Below are 26035 nucleotides of genomic sequence, written 5' to 3'. Positions count from 1 at the left end.
AATCAGGATGTCCACAGGGCTGTGTCCCTTTCTGGAGGCTCTAGAAGAGAAGCCGATTATTTGCCTTTTCCAGTTTCTAGTGACCACCTGTGTTCCTTGGCTTCTGGTCTCCTCTTTCCATCTTCAAAAACCAGTAATGGCAGGACAAAGTCTCACATGTCTCTGATCCATCACCTACCTCTCTCTCTCTCTTCACAACCAGGAAAAGTCCTCTGATTTTAAGGACTCATAGATCAGGTTTAATCCACCTGGATCATCCAGAAGACTCTCTCCGTCTCCAGGTCCTTCATCCTAATCATATCTGCAAAGTCTCTTTTGCCATGTAGGTAACATAGTCACAGGTTCTAGGGGTTAGAGTGTGGGCATCTTTGGGAGGTCATTATTCTGCCTGCCGTATTCTTTTTTTTCTTAAAAAGATTGGTTAAATTTTAAGCTATTTTTTATTTTTTCTTTTATTCATTTCATTTTTATTTATTCTTATTTTTACTATTTTCCATTTCCTAACACATTGATTTGGGCTTCCCAGGTGATGCTAGTGGTAGAGAACCCACCTGGCCAATGCAGAAGACATAAGAGATGCAGGTTCAATCCCTGGGTCGTGAAGATCCCCTGGAGCAGGGCAGACAACCCACTCCAGTATTCTTGCCTGGAGAATTCTATGGACAGAGGAGTCTGGTGGGCTACAGTCCATAGGGTCGCAAAGAGTTGGATACGACTGAGGCCACTTAGCACGCATGCAACACATTGATTTATTCTTCTTTCTACTTCTCTATTCTTTATCTTGTTCTTTTTATAATTTGGGGGTCATAAATTTAAATTGGTTTCTCTTCTATCTTATTTATCCGTACAAATAAAGATATGGAATTTCCTCTTCACATTGCTTAATTCTAGGTTCTGATATGTTGTTTTCGTTATCATTTCTAGACAGAGTACACTTTTAGTTGTTATTCTCCCTTAAGCCCAAGAAATGTTAAAGATAGAATTTTAACATTCTTTTTTTCTGAAGGTGGAAGGATTTTTAGTTTCTCATTTTCTTATTGTTGCTGTAGTCTTTCTCTCTCTCTCTCTTTTTTTTTATTGTATATTGTTCTGAGTATGCTTTCTTACAGCCTAACACTTCATGGAATTTTGTGAATGTTTCATGGGCCCTTGGGGGAGGGAGAAAGTTGTTTTTTTTTTTCAGCGTGCAGAGTTGAAATTTTGTCTATCAGATTTCCTTACTAATACTTATATATATAAAGGATCTTATCCATCATTGTCTAGCCTCTTGACCTGTCATGGACTGAGAGAGGAAAATTAAAATTTCCTACTAACATGTTTGTGTTTATTTCTTCTTATATCTTTTATAATTTATGGTGTTTTACATTACATTGTATATAGATTTTCATAACTATTATACCTTCATTGTGAATCTTATCTCATTCAGTATACTTTTGATGTACAAAAGCTTTTAAGGTGTTTTGTGGTCAACTTTTATCAGTATCCTCTATAGTTTCTGTGTTTTGTGTCATGCTTTAATAGACTGTCTTTACTCTCAGCTTTTAAAATTATTTAGTCATGTACTTCTGTGATTTTGCTTTTTACATAAAAATTTTAAAATCATCTGGAATTTATTTTGATGTAAAGAGTAAGTAGGTGCCTCTCTTCGCTCCCCGCTCCCCAACCTTGGTCTTTTCAGATGGCTTATCAGATGTCTAAACATCTTTATTGAATAATGAGTTTATGGGAAACATCTGTTGTTTTTGCCTCCTGCCCAGAATCCTTTGCCTCTTTTTTTAATAGCAGCCCCTTGAGCTTCCTTGGGGAACCTCCTCTTAGTCCATATGGCTTGTTTGGAACTGACACTAGCTCCTGCTCCAGGGTTGGGTATGTAAATCAACCTTAGTATCATCTCCCTGCCCACGGATATTGGTTCAGGGCTGGGGGATGACCCAAGCTAAGATGATCAGAGTCAAGATGACTCAGCGTTAAGACTTTCATTGGTATTATTTCAGAAGAGATAGTTTTTTTCTGTTAGACTTGAAGCTGTAAAAGTGTAAGCCTGGGTTTTCAGGGACTTCCACCATGTGTAGCCAGAGTCTTTGTGATGGAAAGAGACTAGATACTGATGAAAATATCCTAGCCTATGGATCCAACTGTGTCTTACCCCTGGACTTTTCAGTGACCTGAGCCAATTTATACATACACAGTTCCAGTTTCCATTTGTCAGCAAAAGACCCGTAACTGAAAAAATCCACTGACTTGAAATAATATTTTTATCATATATAAAATTATGATATGAATGTATCTCTCTAATCTTTTTCATTGACCTATTTATCTGTTCCAAGTTTCATAAATTAGAGGAAATTTATTTTCAGGTAACTTTTGCTTAGTTGGCTCAATGTTTTAAACATTTTGAATTTGAATGTGCTGTGAGTGTTGGCTGGTAATAATTTTTAACTGCCCTCTTCTTTAGAGAATTGTTCTTGGTCAAACAGGAGAGCCCTCCTACCAGGGAGGCTATGCCCCCTGGGGCCCCCAGACTCTGCTAGTGACTGACTGTCGTATAATTGAAAAAGGGCAATTTTCTTTTCTTAAAGTAAGACTATGTTCTAGAGCAGCAGTCTCCAGCCTTTTTTTACAGTAGGGATGGTTTCGTGGAAGATAATTTTTCTATGGACCAGGACGGGGGTTGGGGGGTAGATGATTTGGGGATGATGCAAGCACATCATTGGTGGCTCAGTGGTCAAGAATCTGCCTGCAATGCAGGAGACACGGGTTTGATCCTGGGTCGGGAATATCCCCTGGAGGAGGAACGGCAACCCATTCCAGATTCTTGCTGGGAAAATTCCATGGAGAGAGGAGCCTGGTGATTCCATAGGGTTGCAAAGAGTCAGACACAACTGAGCAACTGAGCATGCGCTCAAGCACGTTGCATTTATGGCGCACTTTATTTCTATTATTATTACATCAGTTCCCCCTCAGATCATCAAGCATTAGATCCCAGAGGCTGGAGACCGCTGTTCTGGAGCATTCTTGCCTAGCCTGTCCCCTTGCCCTTTTCGACTGCCTTTACTTCTCTCCTGAGAATACTTCCCAATAAATCCCTTGCACAGAATCCCAGTCTCAGGCTCTGCTTCTGGAGGACCTGACCTAAGAGAGAGGGAATTCTTTTCAGATGTCCTCAACTCTCATTCCTAGGATCAATCACTATCTGGAGAGAGTTGCCTCTCTAACAAATGAAGCAACGCAGATTAAGGATATTAATTTTTTAAATGTATCTGCCAAGTTTTCTGGATATACTCACCTTTCAAGACACATCAGAAAATCAACATTAGACAAAAACCAATGTGTATATTTATTTATTCAGCCAGGTTATCAGAGGATAATAACATGATTAGGTGAAATTTAGTTGAGGAACAGGCTGCTTATTAATTATGAGTAGGGAACCAAGTACTTTTATAGTACTTTTTGTTTTGGCATCTGTGCATTAACCAAGTGACAGAACTCAGCATCACTTATATCAGGGTAAATTGACGTCATGTGTCTGTTGAGGTGATGTAGTAGGAAACACAGTAACACAAAAGTAGCAGTCCTGCCAAAAATGTTTAATCTGAATGCAACCATGAGAAAACATCAAACGCAGCTTGTGCGACAATCTACTACACAACAGGCTCAGAAAATGTCCATTCACTTCAGAGCTTGCATTTCATACACTTTTCACTGAAAAGTATGTAAGTAGGTAGAAGGATAGATGAATTTAAATGAAGTATTTACTTGTGTTCATTATATTATTTTTATAACTTTTCATAGACTTGAAATAAGACAAATTTGCAAAGGAAATATTTCATATAAGCCCACAAAATATATTCTTATAAAAAAATCTCACGTGTTTACAAATTTGGTGTGCATCATTCAATTAAATAGTTAAAACCTATTTTGTCAAATCATATTGTGAAATGTGCATTACGATTATAGTCAATACTCATCTTATTTCAGCTTATAATAAGATTTTCCTGCTGCTATTAACTAAAAATAAAATTATATGCTAGCTGCCAGGCCAATTAGTTTTAGCAATATATATACCTTTGGGAAATTTAATCATAATGTCTAATGAAGTAAATGGAGCTATTTTGGCTTTTTAATGCATTATTTTATTGCATTATCCCCAAAAACTGTCCACTAGAGTTCAACATTCACATGAACACACATTTACTGAAAGAGCACATTGCTGTCAGTAACCCTCATCCCATTAATAATAACTGATAACTTTAGCCACATATTATACTAGATAATTAGAAGATAATGAATACTACCATTATCATCCTGCTTTGATAACTCTGATATGATTAATTATATTAGCTCTGCATCAATTTGATCTTGACCTGCTTTTAATAATCTTTCTTACATTATGTGCTACAAAACATATTCCAAACTTTTTATATTGTTTCTTAAAATTTTTACTGACACATTGATTTGAAAAATGACATCATACTGTTTCTATTAGAAAGTAGTACGTAGTCATGTTGGCTGATAGGTTTGATCATGAGTTCCAGCTCTGCCAAAAGATGTTCTAGTAAACGTTTTTCAGAATGTCTAGTATTGAATGCGAAAAGGCAATGGCAACCCACTCCAGTACTCTTGCCTGGAGAATCCCATGGATGGAGGAGCCTGGTAGGCTGCAGTCCATGGGGTTGCTAAGAGTCGGACATGACTGAGCGACTTCACTTTCATTTTTTACTTTCATGCACTGGAGAAGGGAATGGCAACCCACTCTAGTATTCTTGCCTTGAGAATCCCAGGGACAGAGGAGCCTGTTGGGTACCGTCTATGGTGTCACACAGAGTCAGACACGACTGAAGTGACTTAGCAGCAGCAGCAGCAGTATTGAATGATCTAAATTGAGAGGCTCCAACCTCCGGGATCTAATGCCTGATCATCAGAGGTGGAGCTAAGTAATAATAATAGAAACAAAGTGTACAATAGATATAATGTCCTTGAATCATCCCCCAAACCACCCCTGGCCTGTGGAAAAAATTTTCAATTCAATTAAATTCAATTTGTCAATTAAATTAAAAGAAATAAAAGCTGCCAACAACCACACGGATTTAGTAGTTGATCCTGTCCCTATTGTGCCCCAGAGGAGACTGCTGTCCCAGCTGACACCTTGACTGCAGCCGTGTGAGACCCTGAAGTACATGATCTGGTTCAGTCGTTCCGGGACTCCTGATTCACAGGAATTAGGAGAAAATAAATGTGGGCTGTTTGAAGAAACTGTGTTTGTGGTAATACTGTTGTGTGCTAATGGATACCTAATACAAACAGTAAAGATACATTGAAGTTAATTTTTCAATATTTGAACCCTGTTGGAAACTGTCAGATTAAATACAAGTCCAGGTGAAAGAATCACAGACATAAGGGGCAGCTTGCATCAGAAACACCTAGAGGGCTTGTTGGTAAAACACAGATTGCTGGTAAAACACAGATCCTGCCTCCAGAGTTTCTGATTCAGCAGGCCTGGGGTGGGGCCTGAAACTGCATTTCTAATAAACTAGCCAGAGGACGCTAATGTAACTCATCCGAAATCCACATTTTTTAGAACCACTGATGCGGAAGCATTTGGTAAAACCTTTTTGGTATACTTATAAAAAAATGAAAAAATGATTAGATTATAATAACTGGTAACTTTTACTTTTGTCAAGTTAAATTGTTTTCAATCCTTTATTTTCAACAATTGAAGGACAGCCTAATAGAGCTGTTAGTTGTTAGATAATTTCTGATGAAAGATCAGTGTGTGAATTTTGGCATAGAATTTGGAAAGACTTCCAAGAATGGAGTGGCATTTCTATTAAAACAACAACAACCACAACACATACACACAACCCCTTCCATTCCTCAGTACTTGTTTAAGTGACCAAGGTGTATTAATTAGGGTAAGTTAAACTGCTATTACAAATAGACTCAAACATGATTCAAACATCATCACTGCTATTTCTTAGTTGGCAGGAGTTCTGCAGGTGGTGAATCAGAGAACCTGGCTTCTCCCACCTTGTGCCTCCATCACCCTACAGCATCTTGTCATCATCTACATCCAACTGGAATAGTGCGTGGAGGAAGTACACACGCTTTCTTCATAGCCCTAGTCCAGAAATTGTTGTTTAGCCGCTAAGTCATGTCTGACTCTTTGAGACCCCCATGGATTGTAGCCTACCAGGCTCCTCTATCCGTGGGATTTCCCAGACAAGAATACTGAAGTGGGTTGCCATTTCCTCCTCCAGGGGATCTTCCCGACCTAGGAATCAAACCTGCATCTCCTGCATTGCAGATGGATTCTTTATTGCTAAGCCACCAGGGAAGCCCAGTCCAGAAATAGCACACAGTATTTCCCCTGAGAGAGAACTAAGTAACATGACTACCGTATCTATCTGAGTCCACTCAAGAGAGAAGCCACAAAGTAATCTGAATAGGAAGAGTTTATTAACTGTGACAGGAGATTGAAATAACGAGATTGGTCATTCAGAAGTAAAGAAATAGCAGATACAGAGCAGGTACTATTCATAGAGCTGATATGGAGTGCCCAAGGAAGGGACCCTCCTTCTTCTCCACCCTCAGGGCTGAGTCACACTCATTGGAGAGGTGTATTTGAAATCACACCCAGGTTCAATGATTTGTGAGAAGGACTCAAAGAACTCAGAAAGGCTACTGTACTCTGGGTTACGGTTTATGAAAGTAAAAGGATATAGATTAAAATCAGCAAGAAAAAAGGCACTAGGCAGAGTCCAGGGGAGACCCTGTGGCAAGCTTCCGCTTGTCCTGTTCCAGGGGAGTCATATGGACAGCATTTAATTCTCCCAGCAATGATGTGTGAATATATTTATGAAGTACTGCCAATGACAGAAGCTCACCCGAGCCTTGCTGTCTAAGGCTTACTGCCCACATGGGTGACCTTGGTCACTCAGTCTCCAGAGGTCAGTTGATACTGTGTGGTCCAAGGCCTCCCCCTACTGCCCCACCATAAGTCACATTGTTAGCACAGACCACCAGTAAGGTCCAAGGTCCTAGGTAAACAGAGTCACCCTTCTCAAGCAGAATATTCCAAGGGCTTAGAGGTTATCTTCCAGAAGCCAAGCAAAGGTGAAACATTTTTTGGAATGTGCAGGGTTCAGACAATGTAAAACTGCAATAGAGGTCATGGCTATGGCTCACCAAAAGGCAGAGAAATGCCTGACTGGTGGAACTTGTTGGAAATCTACCTTTGCACTATGCTATCTAACTGCCTGGGAGGGAATGATGCCAAAGGAGCTGCTGGTTCCTGGGTACTGCTGACTACTGTGTATTGCAGGAACCCTCACAGGCACTGGAGAAGCTGAGCATAGCAGGAGTCAGAGGCACTCTGCTGCAAAATCACCCAAAGTAAGTGGTACCATAGAAAGCTGCTGGAAGCTGGCTACTGTGCCCTGCAGCAGTTGGATACTGGGGAACCTTGATCACGTCAGGAGGCTGCACACAGGAACTAGGAATTAAACCCTCTTCCCCTTTAATGTCACACCAGTGCCCTCTGTCGACAGAGATTCAGTGCCAGCTAACAAAGGAAAGACGTTTAAAGGGCCCAGATCTGTTTCACAGAGCAAACAAAAAGGATAAATTTGAGCTGAGAGGTAATACATTGATAACTGCCCTAGCCCACTACAAGTGATGCTGGGAAATGTAGTCCAGCCACTTGTCTGCCGGCAATCTTATTACCAAGGAAGAAGAAAACTTGTTTTGGTGGACAGCTAGCACTTTCTGTTATATGATATTTCTTAGCACTTACTTTAAATTGAAAATTAGAAACAGAACCGATGCTAAACCATGTCTCATTCTTGAAGTGAAGAAATGGAAAAAACAATAACACTTCTATCCCAATAAGATCACTGAGAGTTTTTCTTTTCTGACAAATTTTTACTTTTTATGTTTCATAATTACATATCAGATTTGGTCATATATTTATGCTGTTTTGATCAATTATGAACTAATAATTGTAGTAATCACTCTATATAGCATAATTTTTTAACTTGTAAAGCCTAACCACCAAAGGGAATTATTTAAAATAATGTGTCATATACAAGGTATGATATGTGTACTCAGTTGCTCAGTTTTGTCCAACTTTTTGTGACCCCCTGGACTGTAGGCTACCAGGCTCCTCTGTCCACAGGATTTCCCAGGCAAGAATACTGGAGTGGGTTGCCATTTCCTTCTTCAGTGGATCAGATCTTCCTGACCAAGGGATTGAACCTGTGTTCAGTTCAGTTCAGTTCAGTTGCTCAGTCGTGTCTGACTCTTTGTGACCCCATGACTGCAGCACGCCAGGCCTCCCTGTCCATCAGCAACTTCTATAGTTTACTCAAACTCATGTCCATTGAGTCAGTGATGCCATCCAACCATCTCATCCTCTGTCGTCCCCTTCTCCTCCTGCCTTTAATCTTTCCCAGCATCAGGGTCTTTTTAAATGAGTCAGCTCTTCACATTAGATGACCAAAGTATTGGAGTTTTAGCTTCAACATCAGTCCTTCCAATGAACACCCAGGACTGATCTCCTTTAGGATGGACTGGTTGGATCTCCTTGCAGTCCAAGGGACTCTCAAGAGTCTTCTCCAACACCGCAGTTCAAAAACATCAATTCTTTGGTGCTCAGCTTTCTTTATAGTCCAACTTTCACATTCATACATGACTACTGGAAAAACGATAGCCTTAACTAGATGGACCTTTGTTGGCAAAGTAATGTCACTGCTTTTTAATATGCTGTCTAGATTGGTGATAACTTTTCTTCCAAGGAGTAAGCGTCTTTTTATTTCATGGCTACAGTCACCATCTGCAGTGATTTTGGAGCCCCCCAAAATAAAGTCTGACACTGTTTCCAGTGTTTCCCCATCATTTTGCTATGAAGTGATGGGACTGGATGCCATGATCTTTGTTTTCTGAATGTTGAGCTTTAAGCCAACTTTTTCACTCTCCACTTTCACTTTCATCAAGAGGCTCTTTAGTTCTTCACTTTCTGCCATACGGGTGGTGTCATCTGCATATCTGAGGTTATTGATATTTCTCCTAGCAATCTTGATTCCAATCTGTGCTTCATCCAGCCCAGCATTTCTCATGATGTACTATGCATATTAGTTAAATAAGCACAGTGACGATATACAGCCTTGACATACTCCTTTTCCTATTTGGAACCAGTCTGTTGTTCCATGTCCAGTTCCAACTGTTGCTTCCTGATCTGCTGGATCATAGAGTAGATGCATGTTTACTTTGATAAGAAATTGCCAAACATGGAAGTGCTGCCACATTACGCCACGCCATGCGGCTTTCGAGGAGGCACTAAATCTTTCTGTACCTTGAATTCCCCATCTGTAGAATGGGGTCAATACTACTTACCGCACTACTTACCGGGTGTGTTGTGAAGACATAGAATAACAATGTCAAATGTTTTTAATACTTAGGTAAGAGAGGTGGCATAGATGAAACCAATGCTGCATGAGTTACACAAAAATGGATATTTGGTTTTCTGTCCCAGATACCAGAAATGTGTATTCAAAAAAGCATTTTACCAACTCAAAATATTACTTGTTTCTAGAAAAAAAGGAATTATCAAACAGATATTCAGAGTGGCTGTACCATTTTACAGTCCTACCAGCATTGCATACTTGCCAACATTTTATGTGGTTAGTCTTTTTAAATTTTAGGTATTCCAGTGGGTGTCATTAAAGTCCCAAGAAAGGGAATGAGTTGGGCTAAAAAAAAATTACTCTGACTTCAATATGGAGAAGAGTGGGAATGGGGTAAGAGTGATGTGGTAAGACTGGCTAAGAGCCCTGCTAAGGGGGCCAGCAGAAGTGCAGGTGAGAGATGACGGTGAATTGATTATGACAGTGACGATGGAGATGGATCTGAGAAATATTAATAGAAGATAAAATTAATAGGAGTTGGCTGCTAATTGGTAACCCTAGGAAAAGCTCAAATTATTATTTTTTGTTAATTTGATTTTGAGGGATGGACATCACTTGGCTTGATTTTGGATGTATATTTGTGGTGCCTTAATCTCCAATGAAGGGGATTGCTTAAATATGTCATAAGACTTGTGAACTTAGGGATAGCATGTGGTCAGGAATTATAAGAGACTATTTCATGATATGGAAGGATGTTTAAAATATATGGTTAAAAATAAATTTCAAAACTATGTATAATATATGGTATAGCCACATTTTCCATTTGAATAACATTACAGAGAAAAGCCTTCTGAAAAGATGTAAAGTGTTAGCTATGGTCTCCATGTTGAGTTTTCAGAGTAGTTTTAAATTTGGGCTATGGTTTTTTTCTGTTTTTCTACAAGGAACATATGCTAATTGTGTAATATGAAAAAAAGTTATTTAAAAAAACACTTAACATTTCAGAAAAAGAAATTTAAGAGCACAAAACAAGAATAGAGTCCCATTGGGATGGGAAAGGTGTTGGTAACAGCATCTTCTTCTCTTTTATCCTCAAATGGCTCACCCTATACCTTCTGGGCAGGATACTGGCCAGGATTCCTAAGCCTCTCAGATTTTGAGTTTGAGAATGGAAGGGCTTAGTGAGAGAGACTGGGCTAAACTCAAACCCAGGATTTTGGAATCCAAGGAGCTTTTTTTGATCTCTGCCCCCAACTGAGACTAAATGCAAACCTCCTTTGGCTCTCTAGTAGCATCAATCAGCTCTCTCTATTATCTCTCTTACTCCATAGAAATTGCCTGTGCAAGTAACCCATGAACTCCATGTTGTCAACTCAGTCCCCATCCTCACCCTGCCTGACACATCAGAAGCACCTGCTGTAGCTGATCTCCTGCCTCCTGGAAATACCCTCCTGGTTATCCCTACTTCACCAGCCACTCTTTTGCAGTCTCTTCTGATGGTTCTTCATTTCCCCAACCTCTTAATCTTGGAGTGTCTCCGGGATTTCTTTTTTCTATCCAGACTTACTGCCTTAGTGATCTCATCCAGTCTCAGTTTTAAATACTCTCTCCACAATGATGGCACTTAATTTCTCTTTCCAGTCTGGATCTCTCCCCTGGACTCCAGACTTGTATATCCAAGTCGACATTCCCATTTGGATTTCTAATAGGCGTCTCAAAGTTATTATGTCCCAAACAGAGTGCCTCTCCTCCCCCTTTCCCACCCTGCATTTGTCCTCCTCAGGCTTTCCGATCTCACTGAACGGCGCTTCACACTTCCTTGTGCTCAGGCCCAGAGCTTTGGAGTCGTAACTGACTCCATTCTTCCTCTCACTCTACACATTCAAAACCTATCAGCTCTATCTTAAAAATAAATGCAGATTATGACCTCCATGTGCTGTGATGCAGAACATCCTCTCGCCCCATCTGGATTATTGCAACAGCCTACTCCTTGGTCTTGCTTACTTCTTCACTCTCCTGCAATTGATTTCAACTCAGCAGCCAGTGATCCTTTAAAATATAAGTCAGATCATGTCACTTCTCTGCTCAAAGCCTCTAACAGCTAAACATTAACAGAGTAAATGCCAGAGTTCATAAAAAACCTACAGGACCCCAGATGATACCCACCACCCCAGTTACTTTTTCGACTTTCTTACTGTGTCCTGTCTCACTCCTTCAGACCCTGTTTCACAGGCCTTGTTATTCCATAAATAGTCCAAGCATGTTTAAAGTTTCGGGGTTTTGCTCTTCCCTCTGTCTACATGTTTTTCTTTCAGATAACCATCTGGCTCTTTATCTATTGTTAAGTCTTTGCTCAACTGTGAGGTCTTCCATGATCTTCCTATTTAAAATTGCAACACCCCCCCCCATCCCCACCACTCATCACATCCCTTTCTCTGCTTAATTTCTCTCCATAAGTTACTCAACATTATCTAAAAAATGCTATCATTTGTTTCCTTTTTTTTGCTCCCTTCCCCAGATGTAAGATCCTTGAGAGCACAGATTTTTATCTGTTTTTTTCCCCCTCCAGTAATCCTAGAGCAGTACCTGGCATAGAATAGGCACTATGTATCGGATGGTGGTGGTTTAGTCGCTAAATTGTGTCTGACTCTTGTGACCCCATGGACGGTAGGCCGCCAGGCTCCTCTGTCCATGGGATTCTCCAGGCAAGAACACTGGAGTGGGGTGCCATTGCCTTCTCCAAAGCATTCTACTTTCAGGTGGACAAATGTTTCCCCACTAGCCTGTGAGCTATTTAGGGGGTGCGGGTTTTCACTGGGTAGTCCCTACCCACTGGGTGGTCCCTGCACAATAAACACTTGATATATGTCCATTAATGGAATAATGGAAGCAAAGAATCACCCACCCACCTTAAGTTCGACAAAACCAGGACATACTGGTGTTAAATGTCACAGATCTTGATGCCTGCTCCTGAGCCCACCTGAGTTACTGCACCCGCCATTACTGCCCACCACACTGAATACTTGCTCTTCTTCCCTTCCTGTAGGAATTAATTGAAGGGTTGGCCTCCCTGGGGATGACCCTTAACCAGTAAGGGCAGGAGTTGGTGGGTAAATGTGCCAGCCTCCTCAGGCTCTGAAATATGGTCTGAATAAGATGAGGCCAGTGGTGCTGCAATAGGAGCTAGTGAGTAGAGCACTTAAACATTTATAAGGTCAAGAATAGGGATTTATTTGAACATGTCATCCTAAACCTTTATTTTCCGTATCCAGAAGTGCCTGGCATCTAGTAGGTGTTCAGGGGATGCTCAGGGAATGAACAAACATATGCCTTTAATGGTGGGGCTAAGCAACCTTCAGGGTTTGTTCAAAGATGAGATATCTGTTAAATCTGCCAACACACACACACCCATCCCCCCAACCCCCAACCTCCGCTTTGAGTTCCCAAGGAACTCCTTTCTCCTCTACCTCCTAAGGGATCTGTGAAGTAACAATTCATCAGGGGCTTCATCGATGTAGGAGATTAGGCCAGGATGGCCCTCTGAGATCATCTAGTCAAATCCAATCAATCTCTGAGCTGGAACCAGAACCCCTATGTTCCGCCTCCTAGTGTCTAGCTCTCTTTCCATAGTAGCCACTGAGAACATTCCAAGAACATAATTTTGGAGGCTAACAGCCATGGATACTTTCAGATTTAATTTCAGCAAAGTGTTACCATTTAAGAAAGCCTGCCAGAAAGATAATGCAGATAAAAATGTACTGTGTAAACTGTGAAGTGCTATCCAGAGGTTAGTTATCTGAGGTCCACTGCCAAGGTCAACAAGACCTGGGTGTAGGGCCAGTTCTTAAATCAGAGGAGCAAAAAAAAGTTGGTCATTCAAGGGCCCCTTCCAGACGGGACACTGGTGTCTTTGCTGGGACCAGAAGGACACAGGGGCTTGTCTCTCACCCCCACCCACCAAGTATAATCCACTCTTGCTGAGTAAGATAGTTGGATGCTTATGTTATGTATGTGTTAAAACATAATTTTAACACATGATCATTTTCTGATCTTTTCCCCTTTTTTGTGTGTTTTAGAAGCCATACACTAAGCTCCAGCCACCTGTACCACTGGGCATCGACCAGCTCTCCAAGATTTCCGACTGTCTGTGTACGTGAGTGTTTTTCTGCCACATTGGTTTACATTGGTCCCAGCTGCACTAGAATTTAGATTCTGTGCATACCCTGGCTCTCAAAACCACATTCTTTTGCCCTCACACTACTTCTCTGTCATCTAACCACTGAAAAAGCATTGTTTTACTGGCCTGGCTCAAGAAAGGGGACCTCGATGAAGAGTAAACTTCCTATTTTCTAGGCTTTCTTATCCTAGTGCTCTACAGAAGGGTGGCCCAGTGTTTGGTGACCTCCTGCATTAGGTTAACAATCTGGATCTGGGCCCAGGGGGATCATGATCCCATGAAGAATGGGGAGCTGATTGTTAACGTCTAATTGTGGTGAAGCTGAGTGGCAGGGCTTACTTTGTCCTGGCTCCCCAGCCTTCTCTCCAAGCATCTCTTAAGCTGTTGAAGCCAATGGGTTTATGTGGCAGGCATTCATTCCTCACGAGCTCCGATTCAAGCGGCTGTGCACTGATTCAGGCTCAGATGTTTCTACACTTAGGGCTTGTAAAACAGTGAAAGAAAGATACAGATAACTCACAGAAAGCCTTTTGTTACAGACTAGAAAAAAGGATCTACTTGTTTCTCTACTGTAATAGGAGCCTTGAAAAGCCCAAATTAAGGTGCAGAAAAAGGGTGAAATAAGAGCACTAAAAGCTTAATACTGCACGGAGTCCTGCAAACTTTATCCAAGTGATATATATGCACCTAAAATTGTGGGTTAAATTCATTTCACCTGCCTTCCCTAATCAAGGTTGTTTAAAGACCTGCATGTCCCCAAGCAGCATGTGGCTTAAACATGTTTGCTCTCCCACTGGGCATGCACAAGTGGGTGATCTTTTGATTTCCGAAGGCTGCAAACTCCACCCTCACAATGTGCCTGTATCCTGGTTACACCTGTGCAGAATTTCCATCCCTCATCTTTTCCCAATCACATTTCCCCAGGCTCCCCACATCTCACTCTACCCTGATGTTTTATTCCTAAGCCTTCCAGGAGGCAGTTTTCAGGCTTGTTTTCCTGTCTCCTCTTTTTGCTGCAAACCTCGGCATTTCAGCATTTTGGCTTGCTGAGCATCAGGCAAAATGAACCTGGTTCGGTAACAGGGTTCAAACTCAGAAGAAAGGTTTTTCTTCTCTATGGCTGGAAAAAACAAAAGAGCCACGATCTTCCTAAGCTGTTATTTTTTGAGGGAACTACTAATAAAATTTTTATTTAAGGTCAAAATCTGGGGAGAAACTAGGAAAAGAGGTGGTCGTCTTCTGTCTGGTTTTCCAAGAATTCATCTAAGGGGCTGAGCCAGACATCCTGGAACTCAAACTCCCAGCCTAGTTAGTGATCTTCTCACAATGAACCCAGGGCCTAAGGAAAGCGAGCTATGCTTTAAAAAAAAAAAAAAAAAAAATTGAGTTGGCGAGTAGGTGGGTTCGACGGGAGGGATGGGATGGTGTCAGCTCCCCACTGGCTGGGAAAACCTCTCTGCTTTCTACTTTCCTTCTACTCTTTTGGATCAAATGTTTAGCCAGAGTTTGAGAGATGAGATTAGAAGAGAGAAGCTGTGCGCAAGTTGACTCTCAACTCTACAGTCATAAGGCTAGATAGCTAAGAGGGGGAGAGACAGGGAGAGGAAGGTGCCAGGTGACTTCTGCTTACTTTAAGATGGGGGCAAGAAAGATGCGGGTTTCAGGCACTCGGTAAACTGAAAGCAAACTTCTTTATTGTACACAGTACAGAATATAACGCAGCTTGGCAGGATGCAAACAGCCCTGCGCAGGGGAAAAGTATTTCAAATCAACTGGCAGGTTAAAGCCTTTCTGCACTGTAGATTTTCCACACTCCGGAAAAGAAGCAAAAACGAAAAACCGAAAAACCCCAAATCATCAGGGAGGTGCATGAGTCCGATGGGAATGCAACGGTGACGCCGCCATCCTGTGTCCCGAGACCGCACGGGCCACGTGGCCATAGCGGGGGAGGGGAGCTCAGGCTACAGACGATTCTTTTCATACTTGCTAAGACAGCATAAATCCATCAAAAAAAAAAAAAAAAAATCCCAACAAAACCCAAACCCAGATAAGAAAGGAAAAAAAATCCTATACAGCATTTACAACAAATTAACCTCTAGCCAGCTTGGGGTAAAATATGCATCTATGTATAGACTATGTGTAGGTTAGAAAGCTATAAATACCATTTGGAAAGAGTCCTTTGATTAGAATACAATGCTAATTAAGGCCCAAGCTACAGGCGCAATACCTTTGTGGGCTAATTAGCTTCCAAGAGGGAAACCTTGTATTTCCACAGCTATGAAATGCACCCCTTATCTGTGACCCTCTTCACAAATGTGCTCCTGGTCACCTGGGGGACTGTTTGAGACTGCAGAGCATTCCATCAATAGAAAAACAAAGCACTGTCCTTTGTGTATGAAGAGTAGCATAATCATTGTTTCTGTGCTCAGTGTCAGGGGAAGCACAGAATTCTCAACAGCAGGCACCAAGGTGCTACCACTTTCTAATGCCTTTTCCTCTACTTTGAGCTTTCATGTAGCTTTAGCTGGGTTGTTTAAAACTTTTCCAATAAAATCCAGTGATCAGAGAACTCTTTTGTAAAGTGGCAGGAAACTAAGGCGCTAGCACTGTTTTACCTGTTGGTGTCGCGCATACGTCTCAAACCCTATTGAATCATATGCAGGGTTTAAAGTCCGAGGATTTAAAGAAAAAGGAAAAACAAAAATGGATGAAATGGAAATTGTCATCCGTCATGCCCAGGGAAGACTCCCTAGGGTTTCCATCAGGTGACCAGGTTTCAAATGGACATGACATGTATTATGTACATATGCTTTCCAGAGAGGGCATGGGAGGGAACATTGGGGACTATACACATAGAATCTAAACGGTGTGTCCAGGCTGCCCTGCACACCTCAAAAATGTACAACTCAGGTGCAAATGTTCCGTCAGGCTGTCTGGTGCAGAAAGCACAAAGCAGGCAATAAAGAGGGCTTGCACTCAGCCAAGGGGACGCCCCCAGCAAAGCCCCTTTCAAGCTGCAGCGTCTTCAGAAGTCGGCACTGCCCTGTTTATAGGGCACAGTGCACAGTTACCAAAAGGTTTGTTTTTTTTGCTTTAAATACCAAAACTACAAAAATCAGTTTATAAACTGGTTTTCCAAAACAAAACAATCCCCCGAATCAAAGCAAAACAAAATACTGTCAAAAGTGTTAATCACCTTCTCCTAAAATTAAAGCCATCCACACACAGCCATGTGACTGGGAAGAGAGAGGGGGCTTGCTCTACTTGGTGACCACATGGCCAGAAGGTTCCCAAGAGTAGCAATGGTTTATTTGAGAACCATGGAGTGGGTAACAGCTATTCATCCTTTTCCCCTTCTTTCTAGACCAAGGGGAAACATTTCAGTGAGCTGCAAGAGCTGTCCAAGTTTTAAGGTAATACTTGGCAACCCTTCGTGGTTTGAGCCTCCCCAACTTAGCCTACCTCCTGTTCTATGGGTTTTGTGACTCACTTTTTCAATAAATTGTGCAAATCAGAGCCCTTCTATGTAAAGGCATTTAGTAGTCCTTGATCAATGCAGATTGTCACATACTCTGTCCTGGTTTGCGGGTACCAACCTGAACAAGGTATTGCTTTGCATATATATTGTCCATGGGAAGGAGGCTCCATTTCAATCACTTCCCAGAAACCTTGTCAGGATCAAGAGCTGAGGCACCAGCTTTTGGGTGGTTTTCTGCCCCTCCCTGTTCCCACTCCCCCGCCAAAGTTTCTGTCCTTAAGGGTGCCAATCCGGAGACAGATTGGATTCTCTATCTCCGGAGACAGATAATACTCAAAGGGCAAGCTTTAGGAACAGCCAGAAACACAAACAAAACCACTGTTCTCGTTTGCCTGCATGGGAACTGCTAGCTCTAAGGTTTGGCCGCTCAGCTGCTCAGAAACTTAGTAAGCAAAGCCTTCGGCATAGGGGAGGCTGCCGCAGCGGTCCACATCCAGGAGATAAGCAGGGTTGTCCTCAAAGTGGGTCAGCGGCAGGGTGTCCTCCTCGCTGAGGTGGCACTCAGACTCTGCTTTCAGGAATGGACGCTGGTTGTCGGGGAAGGCCATGGAGAAAAGGGCATCAGGGTCACAGACAAACTTGTAGACGTACCGTTCCCCAGCCACCTAGAGAGAAAATGCACCTTATGAGGCCCGGTTGGACCAGGGCATGGGGTGTGGGCACTAAGGGAAGAATGAGATTAAGCCACCAAGCTCTTGGGCAGCCTGGGACCAGAGGCTCAATGGTAGTTGATTATCCAAATTCTTCGATTTATTTTGATAAATCATGGGTACGTGTTACCTGCTAAGTGTTTTGACACCACAGCTTAGCAGCTGAAAAGAATATATGAATATCAAACTCAGGTTCTTCTTAAAAGAACATCCTCACAAGGATTGAAAGATGCAGGAGTCAGCCCATGTGTTCAGCTTCCTCAAGTTTACAGTCTTCACAGGACAGCTTTGTTGTCCCACAGGACTAGGAATTCAGAAGCTATGTGGGATTTTATCAGCTTGTTCCCAAACCAAATAGAACTGCTTTTTGGCTTACCTGCAGTTGAAAATGACTAATGTCATGGTTTTGCTACACTGAAGGAACTGCAAACTACCTTTATATGAATTTTATGCATTATAACATTACTTGAACCAACTAGTCTTGATTAAGGGTGGCAGGTGTATACAATCACTCATTCCTATTTGGGTTTTTTTTAAAAGCCAGTTTACTGTTAAATCTCTGGTTCCCCAGCCAGAGTCAGCTCACATGTGGAAGAGCTAGGCAGGAGGATACAGTGATGGTAATGCTAGCTTTGAAAGTTGAGCGAATGGCTTCTAGCCCTGGCTTGGTCACTGCTGCTGCTGCTGCTAAGTCGCTTCAGGCGTGTCCAACTCTGTGCGACCCTAGAGACGGCAGCCCACCAGCCTCCCCGCTCCCTGGGATTCTCCAGGCAAGAACACTGGAGTGGGTTGCCATTTCCTTCTCCAATGCATGAAGGTCAAAAGTGAAAGTGAAGTCGCTCAGTCGTGTCTGACTCCTAGCGACCCTATGGACTGCAGCCCACCAGGCTCCTCCGTCCATGGGATTTGCTGGGCAAGAGTACTGGAGTGGCTTGCCATTGCCTTCTCCGGCTTGGTCACTAGCAAGTCTCAATCTCGATGAATCCCAGTTTTCCCTTTCGAAACCTGAGGGTATGGAACTAATGCTTTTCCGAGTCCCTCCCCGGATCAGTATGCTACCACTCCCCTTTCATTTAGTTTTCATTTCTTACAGGTCACATAATAAAGCAATGATCTCTTACACTGGATAGCATGTTACTATTTCTAGGGCATTTTCACATATATATTACCCCTTTGAGATCAGATCAAGAATTATTAGCTACACTTTCATTGGAGACAGGCTTTGAAAGGTTGACTTCCCTTAAAGCATAAATAGGAGTGTTAGGATCTGAGCCTACCCAAGTCTCATTTCTATGCCTTCCTCTGTACTATTTTATGCTTAATTCTCAGAGTTCTCTTCTTCTTTCTTCGAAAACCTAGGAAGTTCATAGGTGCAATTCATTGCTGATAGTTCAAGTTAACTGTCTTGGTTACATTCCCTTGGATTGGGTCTGTATTTAGGAACCACAAAGCCAGTGGTTTCTTTTCTACTGGCCCTCCTTCCTAAGTTTAGAATTGTACCTGGTAGTGTTAACACTGAATGGGGAGAATGTGTGAAGCTTGCACTGGGGAAAGGGGTAGTGACTGCTAATGGGTTCAGGGTTTCTTTTTAGGGTGATAAATTGTTCTAATGGGCTTCCCTGGTGGCTTAGTGGTCAGGAATCCGCCTGCCAGTGCAGGAGACATGGGTTCAATCTCTGATCTGGGAAGATCCCCTGAAGAGGGAAATGGCAACCCACTCCAGCATTCTTGCCTGGAAAACCATATGGACAGAGGAGCCTGGTGGGCTACAGTCCATGGGGTTGCAGAGTCAGACACGACTTAGCAACTGAACAACAAAATGTTCTAAAACTGATTGTGAGTGACAGTTGTACTACTCTGCATACATATTAAAACCATATTGAATTGTACTTAAAAAAAGGGGGTGAATAGGTAGGGTGGGGTGATAACCCATTTTAGAGTATTAACCATGCCAAGCACTGAAGTCGAATTCTCAATTTTGCCCTAAAGGAGGTGATATTCCTGTGGCAGATACTGACAAGCCAGGGAGTGATTTGCAATACAGTGAGTAGGGAAGTGATGGAGATGAACGCAGGTGGTCTCAGATGCAGATGGGACCATGTAACTCAGCTTGAGAACTTCAGATTCTTGGAGTAAAGAGGTGATTGATAAACAAGTAGGAGCTGGCCAGGTAATGAAGGTGTTAGGAATGTTCTTAAGTAGGATGGTAGTTTAATAGGTGTTTTTTCATTTTATAATACGCTCAATAACTTACATGACTGATAGTGTTTGTTTACCAAACAATACATATTAAGAGACAGATGGCTGTGGTAGTGGAAGCAGACAAGTGCAAGTGAGGAAATGATGGTTGGATGGTGCCTTAGAGCCTGTACGAAGCATGAAAGTCTGAGTTTTATCCAGAAGACCATGCATGAAAAGTTTTAATAATTTAAGGAGATGAGAGGAATATGGGGTCATACTACCACCTGCCTATGAGAAGATAAGCCTGGTTTTAGCACAAGTTCTCAGCAACAATGACCATGTAATTCTGAGTGCATCTACCATGTAAAGACTGCCTAAATGTATAAGTGCTAGAATCTGGGTAACAGTACAGTATAAAATCTGGTTAAGAAAAACCAAAGATTTGCCGTCTTCATCTTCTGCTTATACACGGCTTTTAAGATTTTGGTCTTTCACCACCTATCACAATAAGGATTTTGTTCTGGCTTCCTCAAAATATGCTTCATCCTTTATTCTGCAACTTGTTATCAGGCGATTCTGCTCCCATTTTGCAAATCTTGGCTTTTTAACTTGTAGTTTCCAGTTTTTGAAGAAGATTTTCTTAGTCCTAACACTTAAAGAGTATTAAACCAACATATTTGGAGGTCTTGGTGTCTTAACAACTAAAGACTTCAACTAAGCTCTTGTGGGAGCAGAGACCTTTAAGTTGATTCTCTCCCTGGCTCCTTTATGGATGTAATAGTTGGCCTAAGTATCTGGACAATTAAAAAATATTTTTCTTTGGCTGCACTGGGTCTCTGTTGCTGTATGCAGGTTTTTTCTAGTTGCGGCAGGGTGGGGGGCTACTCATTGTAGTGGCTTCTCATTGCTTCAGAGCATGGGCTCTAGGCGGAGGGGCTTAGTTGCCCCACAGCATGTGGAATCTTCCTGAACCAGGGATCGAGCACTTGTCCCCTGCATTGGCAGGTGGATTCTTAATCACTGGACCACCAGGGAAGTCCTATCTGGACATTTCTGTAAGTAGAGATGGTTTATTTCTCTAAATAAAGCAGAGGAGGCTAATTTTCCTACAGAGTCTTCCACAACCTCTGGTTTTCAGGTACCCGAGAGTATTAAAGGTGCTCTTTGTATCACATTTAAACTCATTTTTCCAAGATTTTTCCTACCACAGAATTATGAAGCTAACATTTCCTCTAAGCCATTAGTCTTATTACAGAAGCCCTGGACAGTTTCTCTGAGAGTGATCTTAATTGTCTCTCATAATTGTTCACCTTCTGCATGATGCCCTTTTCATAGTAATAGCGTAGAGATCGGCTGAGCTTGTCATAGTTCATGGCTGGCCGGTTCTTCTGAATGCCCCAACGCCGAGCGACCTGAAGAGACAGGAAAGCAATGGAAACTCATTCCTTGGGTCTAGTGGGTTTCCTCCCAATCCCAGGAGAGCGTTCTAGAACCCAACTGCTCTGGTCAGTGATCCATTTCTCTGACCTGAATGGAAAAGCACTTAATTCCCTTAAGACCAATATTCAACAAAGGTGATGATTCAGTCATAGATGCTAAGAGGTGAGACCTGGAGGTGGAAGAATCCTAGTATTTTAAGATTGCAGAGGGCTTGGCTAGCATCCCAGAGGAAGCAGGCTCTCTACTGTTTCTCCACATATGAATTATTGACCAATACCCATAGACCATTAACATGTTGCCATTAAGTGCTATGGTTTCTGTAGCAGTCAATAAGGAATAATTAGAATGGTCATTCCTGAAACATTAGAAACACACTAGTGAGTTGCTAATGGGCCAGCAGAGCAAAAGTTCAATTCTAATAAGATTGGAGAGGGGCTGGGAGATGTTTACGTATTGCAGCTCATGGAGTAAAAGGGAATCAGATCATTTCAGCCTGCTGCCATCCAATCCCCTGCTCCCAGTGGACTTGCAGAATGGACATTAAAACATGTAGCACCATTATCCATTTAATGAAAAATTAACATGGCTTCCCAAATAGTTGTGAAGTGCATTATATCTAACCCGATCCACCTGAGGTGCAGTGATGGGGGATGTAATTGGAACTCGGGGCAAAGAAGCCTTAAAGCAAGAACACTTACTAGTGGAGCTCAGCAAGACAGTCAAGCAACTCTGCTCAAGTATCCAACATCCCAAGCCCTATGTATAAGGATGACTGTCAAGGCAGATTAACCTTGGAAATATGAGGCCTTTAAATGCATGTAAACCAGCGATCATATTTGGAACATTCTGGGTCAGTTTTGGAAACTTAACCAAAATAACTACATTCATTTAAAAAAAAAGGTAAACATGGAATGAGAAGTAGGGAGACTGCAAATGGAAAGTGAAAGTGAAGTTGCTCAGTCGTGTCTGACTCTTTGCGACCCGTGGACTGTAGCCCACAAAGCTCCTCTGTCCATGGGATTCTCCAGGCAAGAATACTGGAGTGGGTTGCAAATGGAAAAGTGGATCATAAAGCCACATTTCACTTAAAGTATTATTCAAAAGTATTTGGGGCAGAATGAAAGCAACATCTCAACTCAGGATTCAAGATGACCTTTAATAAATATCAGAAATGATCTGATAAGGAAGAAGTGCATCTGTCCTAATTATATTACAAAAATTCAACAGTCATGATTCCCTTTTCCCTTGTAAGAAACTATGTGAAGGTTAAATTTCCATTCATTTGCTGCATGCCCCACAGCACACGATACCCTGGTTCTCTGCCTTTCTCCATATTGCACCCATTCAACTCTTTGAAATGACCAAAAAGGCAAAATTAAGCAAAAACATATCCCCTGTTTAGAGAAAAACAGTTTAAGCCAATAGAAATAGTGGTAAGAAAGAAAAGCTGGTAAATCAATACATGTCCTTTTTTTTTTTTTTTTTTTCCCAAAAGAAATAACACCTTGAAGGTATTATTGAACTGCTGTTGGCCACAAGTGATGCAGGAACCCTTAAAAGAGGCCCAGCCTCACATTTGACTGTATTGCAATGGTGGAAAACAGTTCTTGACTATTTAACTTCAGCCATGACCTTTCTTTGCTGTCACTTGCATATGCAGTAGCTGTACTGGAGACAGGTTTTGTATATGTGTAGACTTCAAAGCAGCTCTGGTGGCCATAGTTACTGACTCATCCTCTTGGGCCAGGGCCCTGTGATTCAGTAGCCCTCACTGGGGCTGCTCCTAATGCAGTAATCATGATGCGGCACAACTGCAGAGCAGCTGGGAATAACGGCTGCCCCATTTTTGGGGGGGTGGAGGGAGCAGGCAATAGCTTGCTGCCAGCTCCTTCTTTCCTTCCTCTTTCACATTTGTTACTTTGATAGCATCTTGAGGATGGAGGCCGAAGGAGTTAAAAACAAAACAAAAACCCAAACTCACATCTCTCTTCCTCTCTTTGTAAGAGCGCAGCCACAGCACAGGGAGCGGCTCTTTCTAAGCAGCACGTCCTTTTAAACCTCCCGATGGCATCAGTTATCTGCCACATGTTCAACAAACAACCCTACCCCCCAAAATATTCATTAATGCAGATTCACAGTTAAAATGGCTCCAGATTAAAGCCGAGTCAGTCATAATTGAGAGGGTGCTAAGCTGGATGACTATCAAAAGACATTTGATTAGGGGGCCTGCCAAAACGCAGTTCTAAAACCACAATTTCCATGCACAGTGTAATGGATATTATGGATAATTACCCAGAGTGCACTACTCAGCCACACAGCTGCCTACAATTACGTCCCAAACAGCTTCCTCCTCCGCTTCACCCTTCAAGCTCCCCCCATGACAACTTCTTACAGCATTTTTCGAGGAGTTGGTATCTTCTTGACACTACCAAGAGGAGGGCCTGCCAAGTTATACAAGGATTAGAGAGTGGGGAAAAAAGTGCTGCATGTCCTGGGGCCAAAGTGCACACTGGAACAGAGCTGATCCTGGGGTTAAGGGAATGGAATATTTCAGAGTTCATGGAATGCTCGGGGATTTCAAGCTGCGGTGGCAAGAAGTACTTTCTGAAGAAACAGAGCTGTTTAATCAGCTGAGAGAGGTGCAAGGCCACCAGGAGACTCCCCTGTGACCGGGCAGCTTGGCATTTATGTGAGCATTCTGGATTAGCATTAGTTTCTTTAAGAAAGCCGGGGTCCTTTGCCATCTGTTCATCATTTTCTTTACCACTGGTTGGAGAGCAACATATTCAATAACAGCTTTACAAAGGGTCGTAACCAGGTTTACCTGCAGCTGTACAGCCTCTGCTTAGGCCCAAGGCAGTGGCAAAAAAGTCTTAAAAGCTCCTTTTTGTGAAATGAGATAAATCAAAAAGGGCTGCTCACATGACAGACTTGACTTTCAAAAAGCCTCAGTGAGTCTGGGCGACATGCTTTCCTCAAGCCTCATACAAACCAGGCCACATTATGAAGAAAAGAATGTGGGGTGGATGCTTTTCCGTGTGGCCAGAAACATGGCTCCATTTCTACATGACTTAGCCAAAAGACACCCTCAGGAGAACACAGCAGTACCAAACTTTGGCTTTGAAGGTAGAACAAGTCTTAACAGAAATTGTATATGTATGTACATAAGTATATCTTCTCTAACGGCCTTTAATGAAGCCTGCCTTCCTCTACCAGTCAGGATTCTCCTTAAGCCTCCAATTCACACATTCTCCTTTGCTCATCTTAACTTTCAGGCCATTTTCTCCCTCCAATTTCCTGCCGTCAACCCCCATGCCCACCTGTCCCCTTGGGTGTACTAAAGTGAGCCCTGGAACTGACTGAACATCTACAACCGCAGTTCCTGTTCAGAGGCCTTCGAGAGCATTGTCTCATTCTAATCACACCAACCCAAAGATACCTTTTTGTTCTGCTGGCTTAATGTGTAACGCTCAAGTATATGCTACCAAAAGAAACATATGTCAGACTTTCAGGGAAGTTATTTCTTTTCCATTTCTAACCTCTAGATTCTAAATCAAACAAAAATCAACCCCTTTGAAATAATGGCAAGCCCAGAGCCTGACTTAATTTGCTTTGTGATATTTAGGAAAGGGGAGATTCTATGATGTGTCCTCTCCTTTGAAGAAATGGCATTGGTTCTGTCCACTGGCCTTTCTGTCAATCTGGGCAAAAAGATTGTAACAATGTTTTTTTCTATTAACAAAATAAGGGAGGTTTTTTCTATTAACAAAATAAGGAAGGTTTGCTATCTCATTGTGGTACTTTAAAAAAGAGATAGTAAGAATCTGATGACATTAACTTTTTTGTTTTTGCTGTGCTGGGTCTTCATTGCTGCACCAGTTTTTCTCTAGCGGAGGTGAGCAGGGGCGACTCTAGTTCCAGTGCTTGGGCTTCTCACTGCGGGGGATTCTCTTTTGCGGAGCACAGGCTCTCGAGTGTTCGGGCTTCAGTAGTTTCGGCCTGTGGGTTCAGCAGTTATGGCTGACTCTTGAGTACAGGCTCAGTACTTGTGCACAGAGCTTAGCTGCTCTGCGGTATGTGGGGATTTCCCAGACCAGGTATTGAACCTGTGTCTCCTGCACTGGCAGGTAGATTCTTTACCACTGAGCCACCAGGGAAGCTCCTGTGATATTACATGAAAGCAAAACAAAACACTAGGTTTCTGAGATTGAGATTGACTCATCTCTGATAATGTTATTTCTCTAGAGCCATTTTAAATACACCATAGGATGGTTGCAACCTATATTACCAAAAATGTCTTACAATCTGTTCACATAATCTCTGACACAGGGCTTGTGTCATATGAGGGCTTGCACCAAAAGAGTTGGTATCACTGAAAGAACACTTGAAAGACTTTCCAAGAGAGAAAGCAGACCCTTTTAGAATGTAAGTCTTCATGGCCTCCCTCCCCAGAGTTTGCAGAAGGGTTACTAATACTTTTTACATATTTTGCAGTGGAGAACTTTGCCTGTCCCATTAATAGAAAACGCACTGTCAAGCCCATTGGCCAGGCCAGAATCTGAATGAGAAGAGCATATCTGACACAGTAATAAAGGCTAGATGGAGAACTAAATAGGAACAAACATCAACAAATCAAAAATCAGCACCC

General features: G+C 42.2%; 1 protein-coding gene and 1 long non-coding RNA gene across 5 annotated transcripts in view; one reads left to right on the top strand and one right to left on the bottom strand.

Annotated features, from left to right (window-relative positions):
* The first annotated feature begins 1262 nt into the window (after nt 1-1262).
* LOC129643758 (uncharacterized) lies at nt 1263-26019 on the top strand. Its single transcript, XR_008710488.1, has 3 exons — nt 1263-1866; nt 13478-13550; nt 25882-26019. It is a non-coding gene; the product is annotated as an uncharacterized LOC129643758 (long non-coding RNA).
* Nucleotides 15251-26035, bottom strand: part of ETV5 (ETS variant transcription factor 5) — a 60976-nt gene continuing 50191 nt past the window's right edge. For all 4 annotated transcript variants that reach the window (XM_055568808.1, XM_055568809.1, XM_055568810.1 and 1 more), the window contains exons 12-13: nt 21258-21359; nt 15251-17721 (exon numbers count right to left, since the gene is read on the bottom strand). In XM_055568808.1, coding sequence (XP_055424783.1) covers nt 17500-17721; nt 21258-21359 — 324 coding nt within the window. In that variant the 3' untranslated portion in view covers nt 15251-17499. The remainder of the gene's footprint in view (nt 17722-21257; nt 21360-26035) is intronic.

This window comes from Bubalus kerabau, chromosome 2 (genome assembly GCF_029407905.1).
Source record: "Bubalus kerabau isolate K-KA32 ecotype Philippines breed swamp buffalo chromosome 2, PCC_UOA_SB_1v2, whole genome shotgun sequence".
NCBI classification, from domain to species: domain Eukaryota; kingdom Metazoa; phylum Chordata; class Mammalia; order Artiodactyla; family Bovidae; genus Bubalus; species Bubalus kerabau.
The sequence above is the reverse complement of the archived record's forward strand: the minus strand, read 5'-3'. Positions and strand labels throughout refer to the sequence as shown.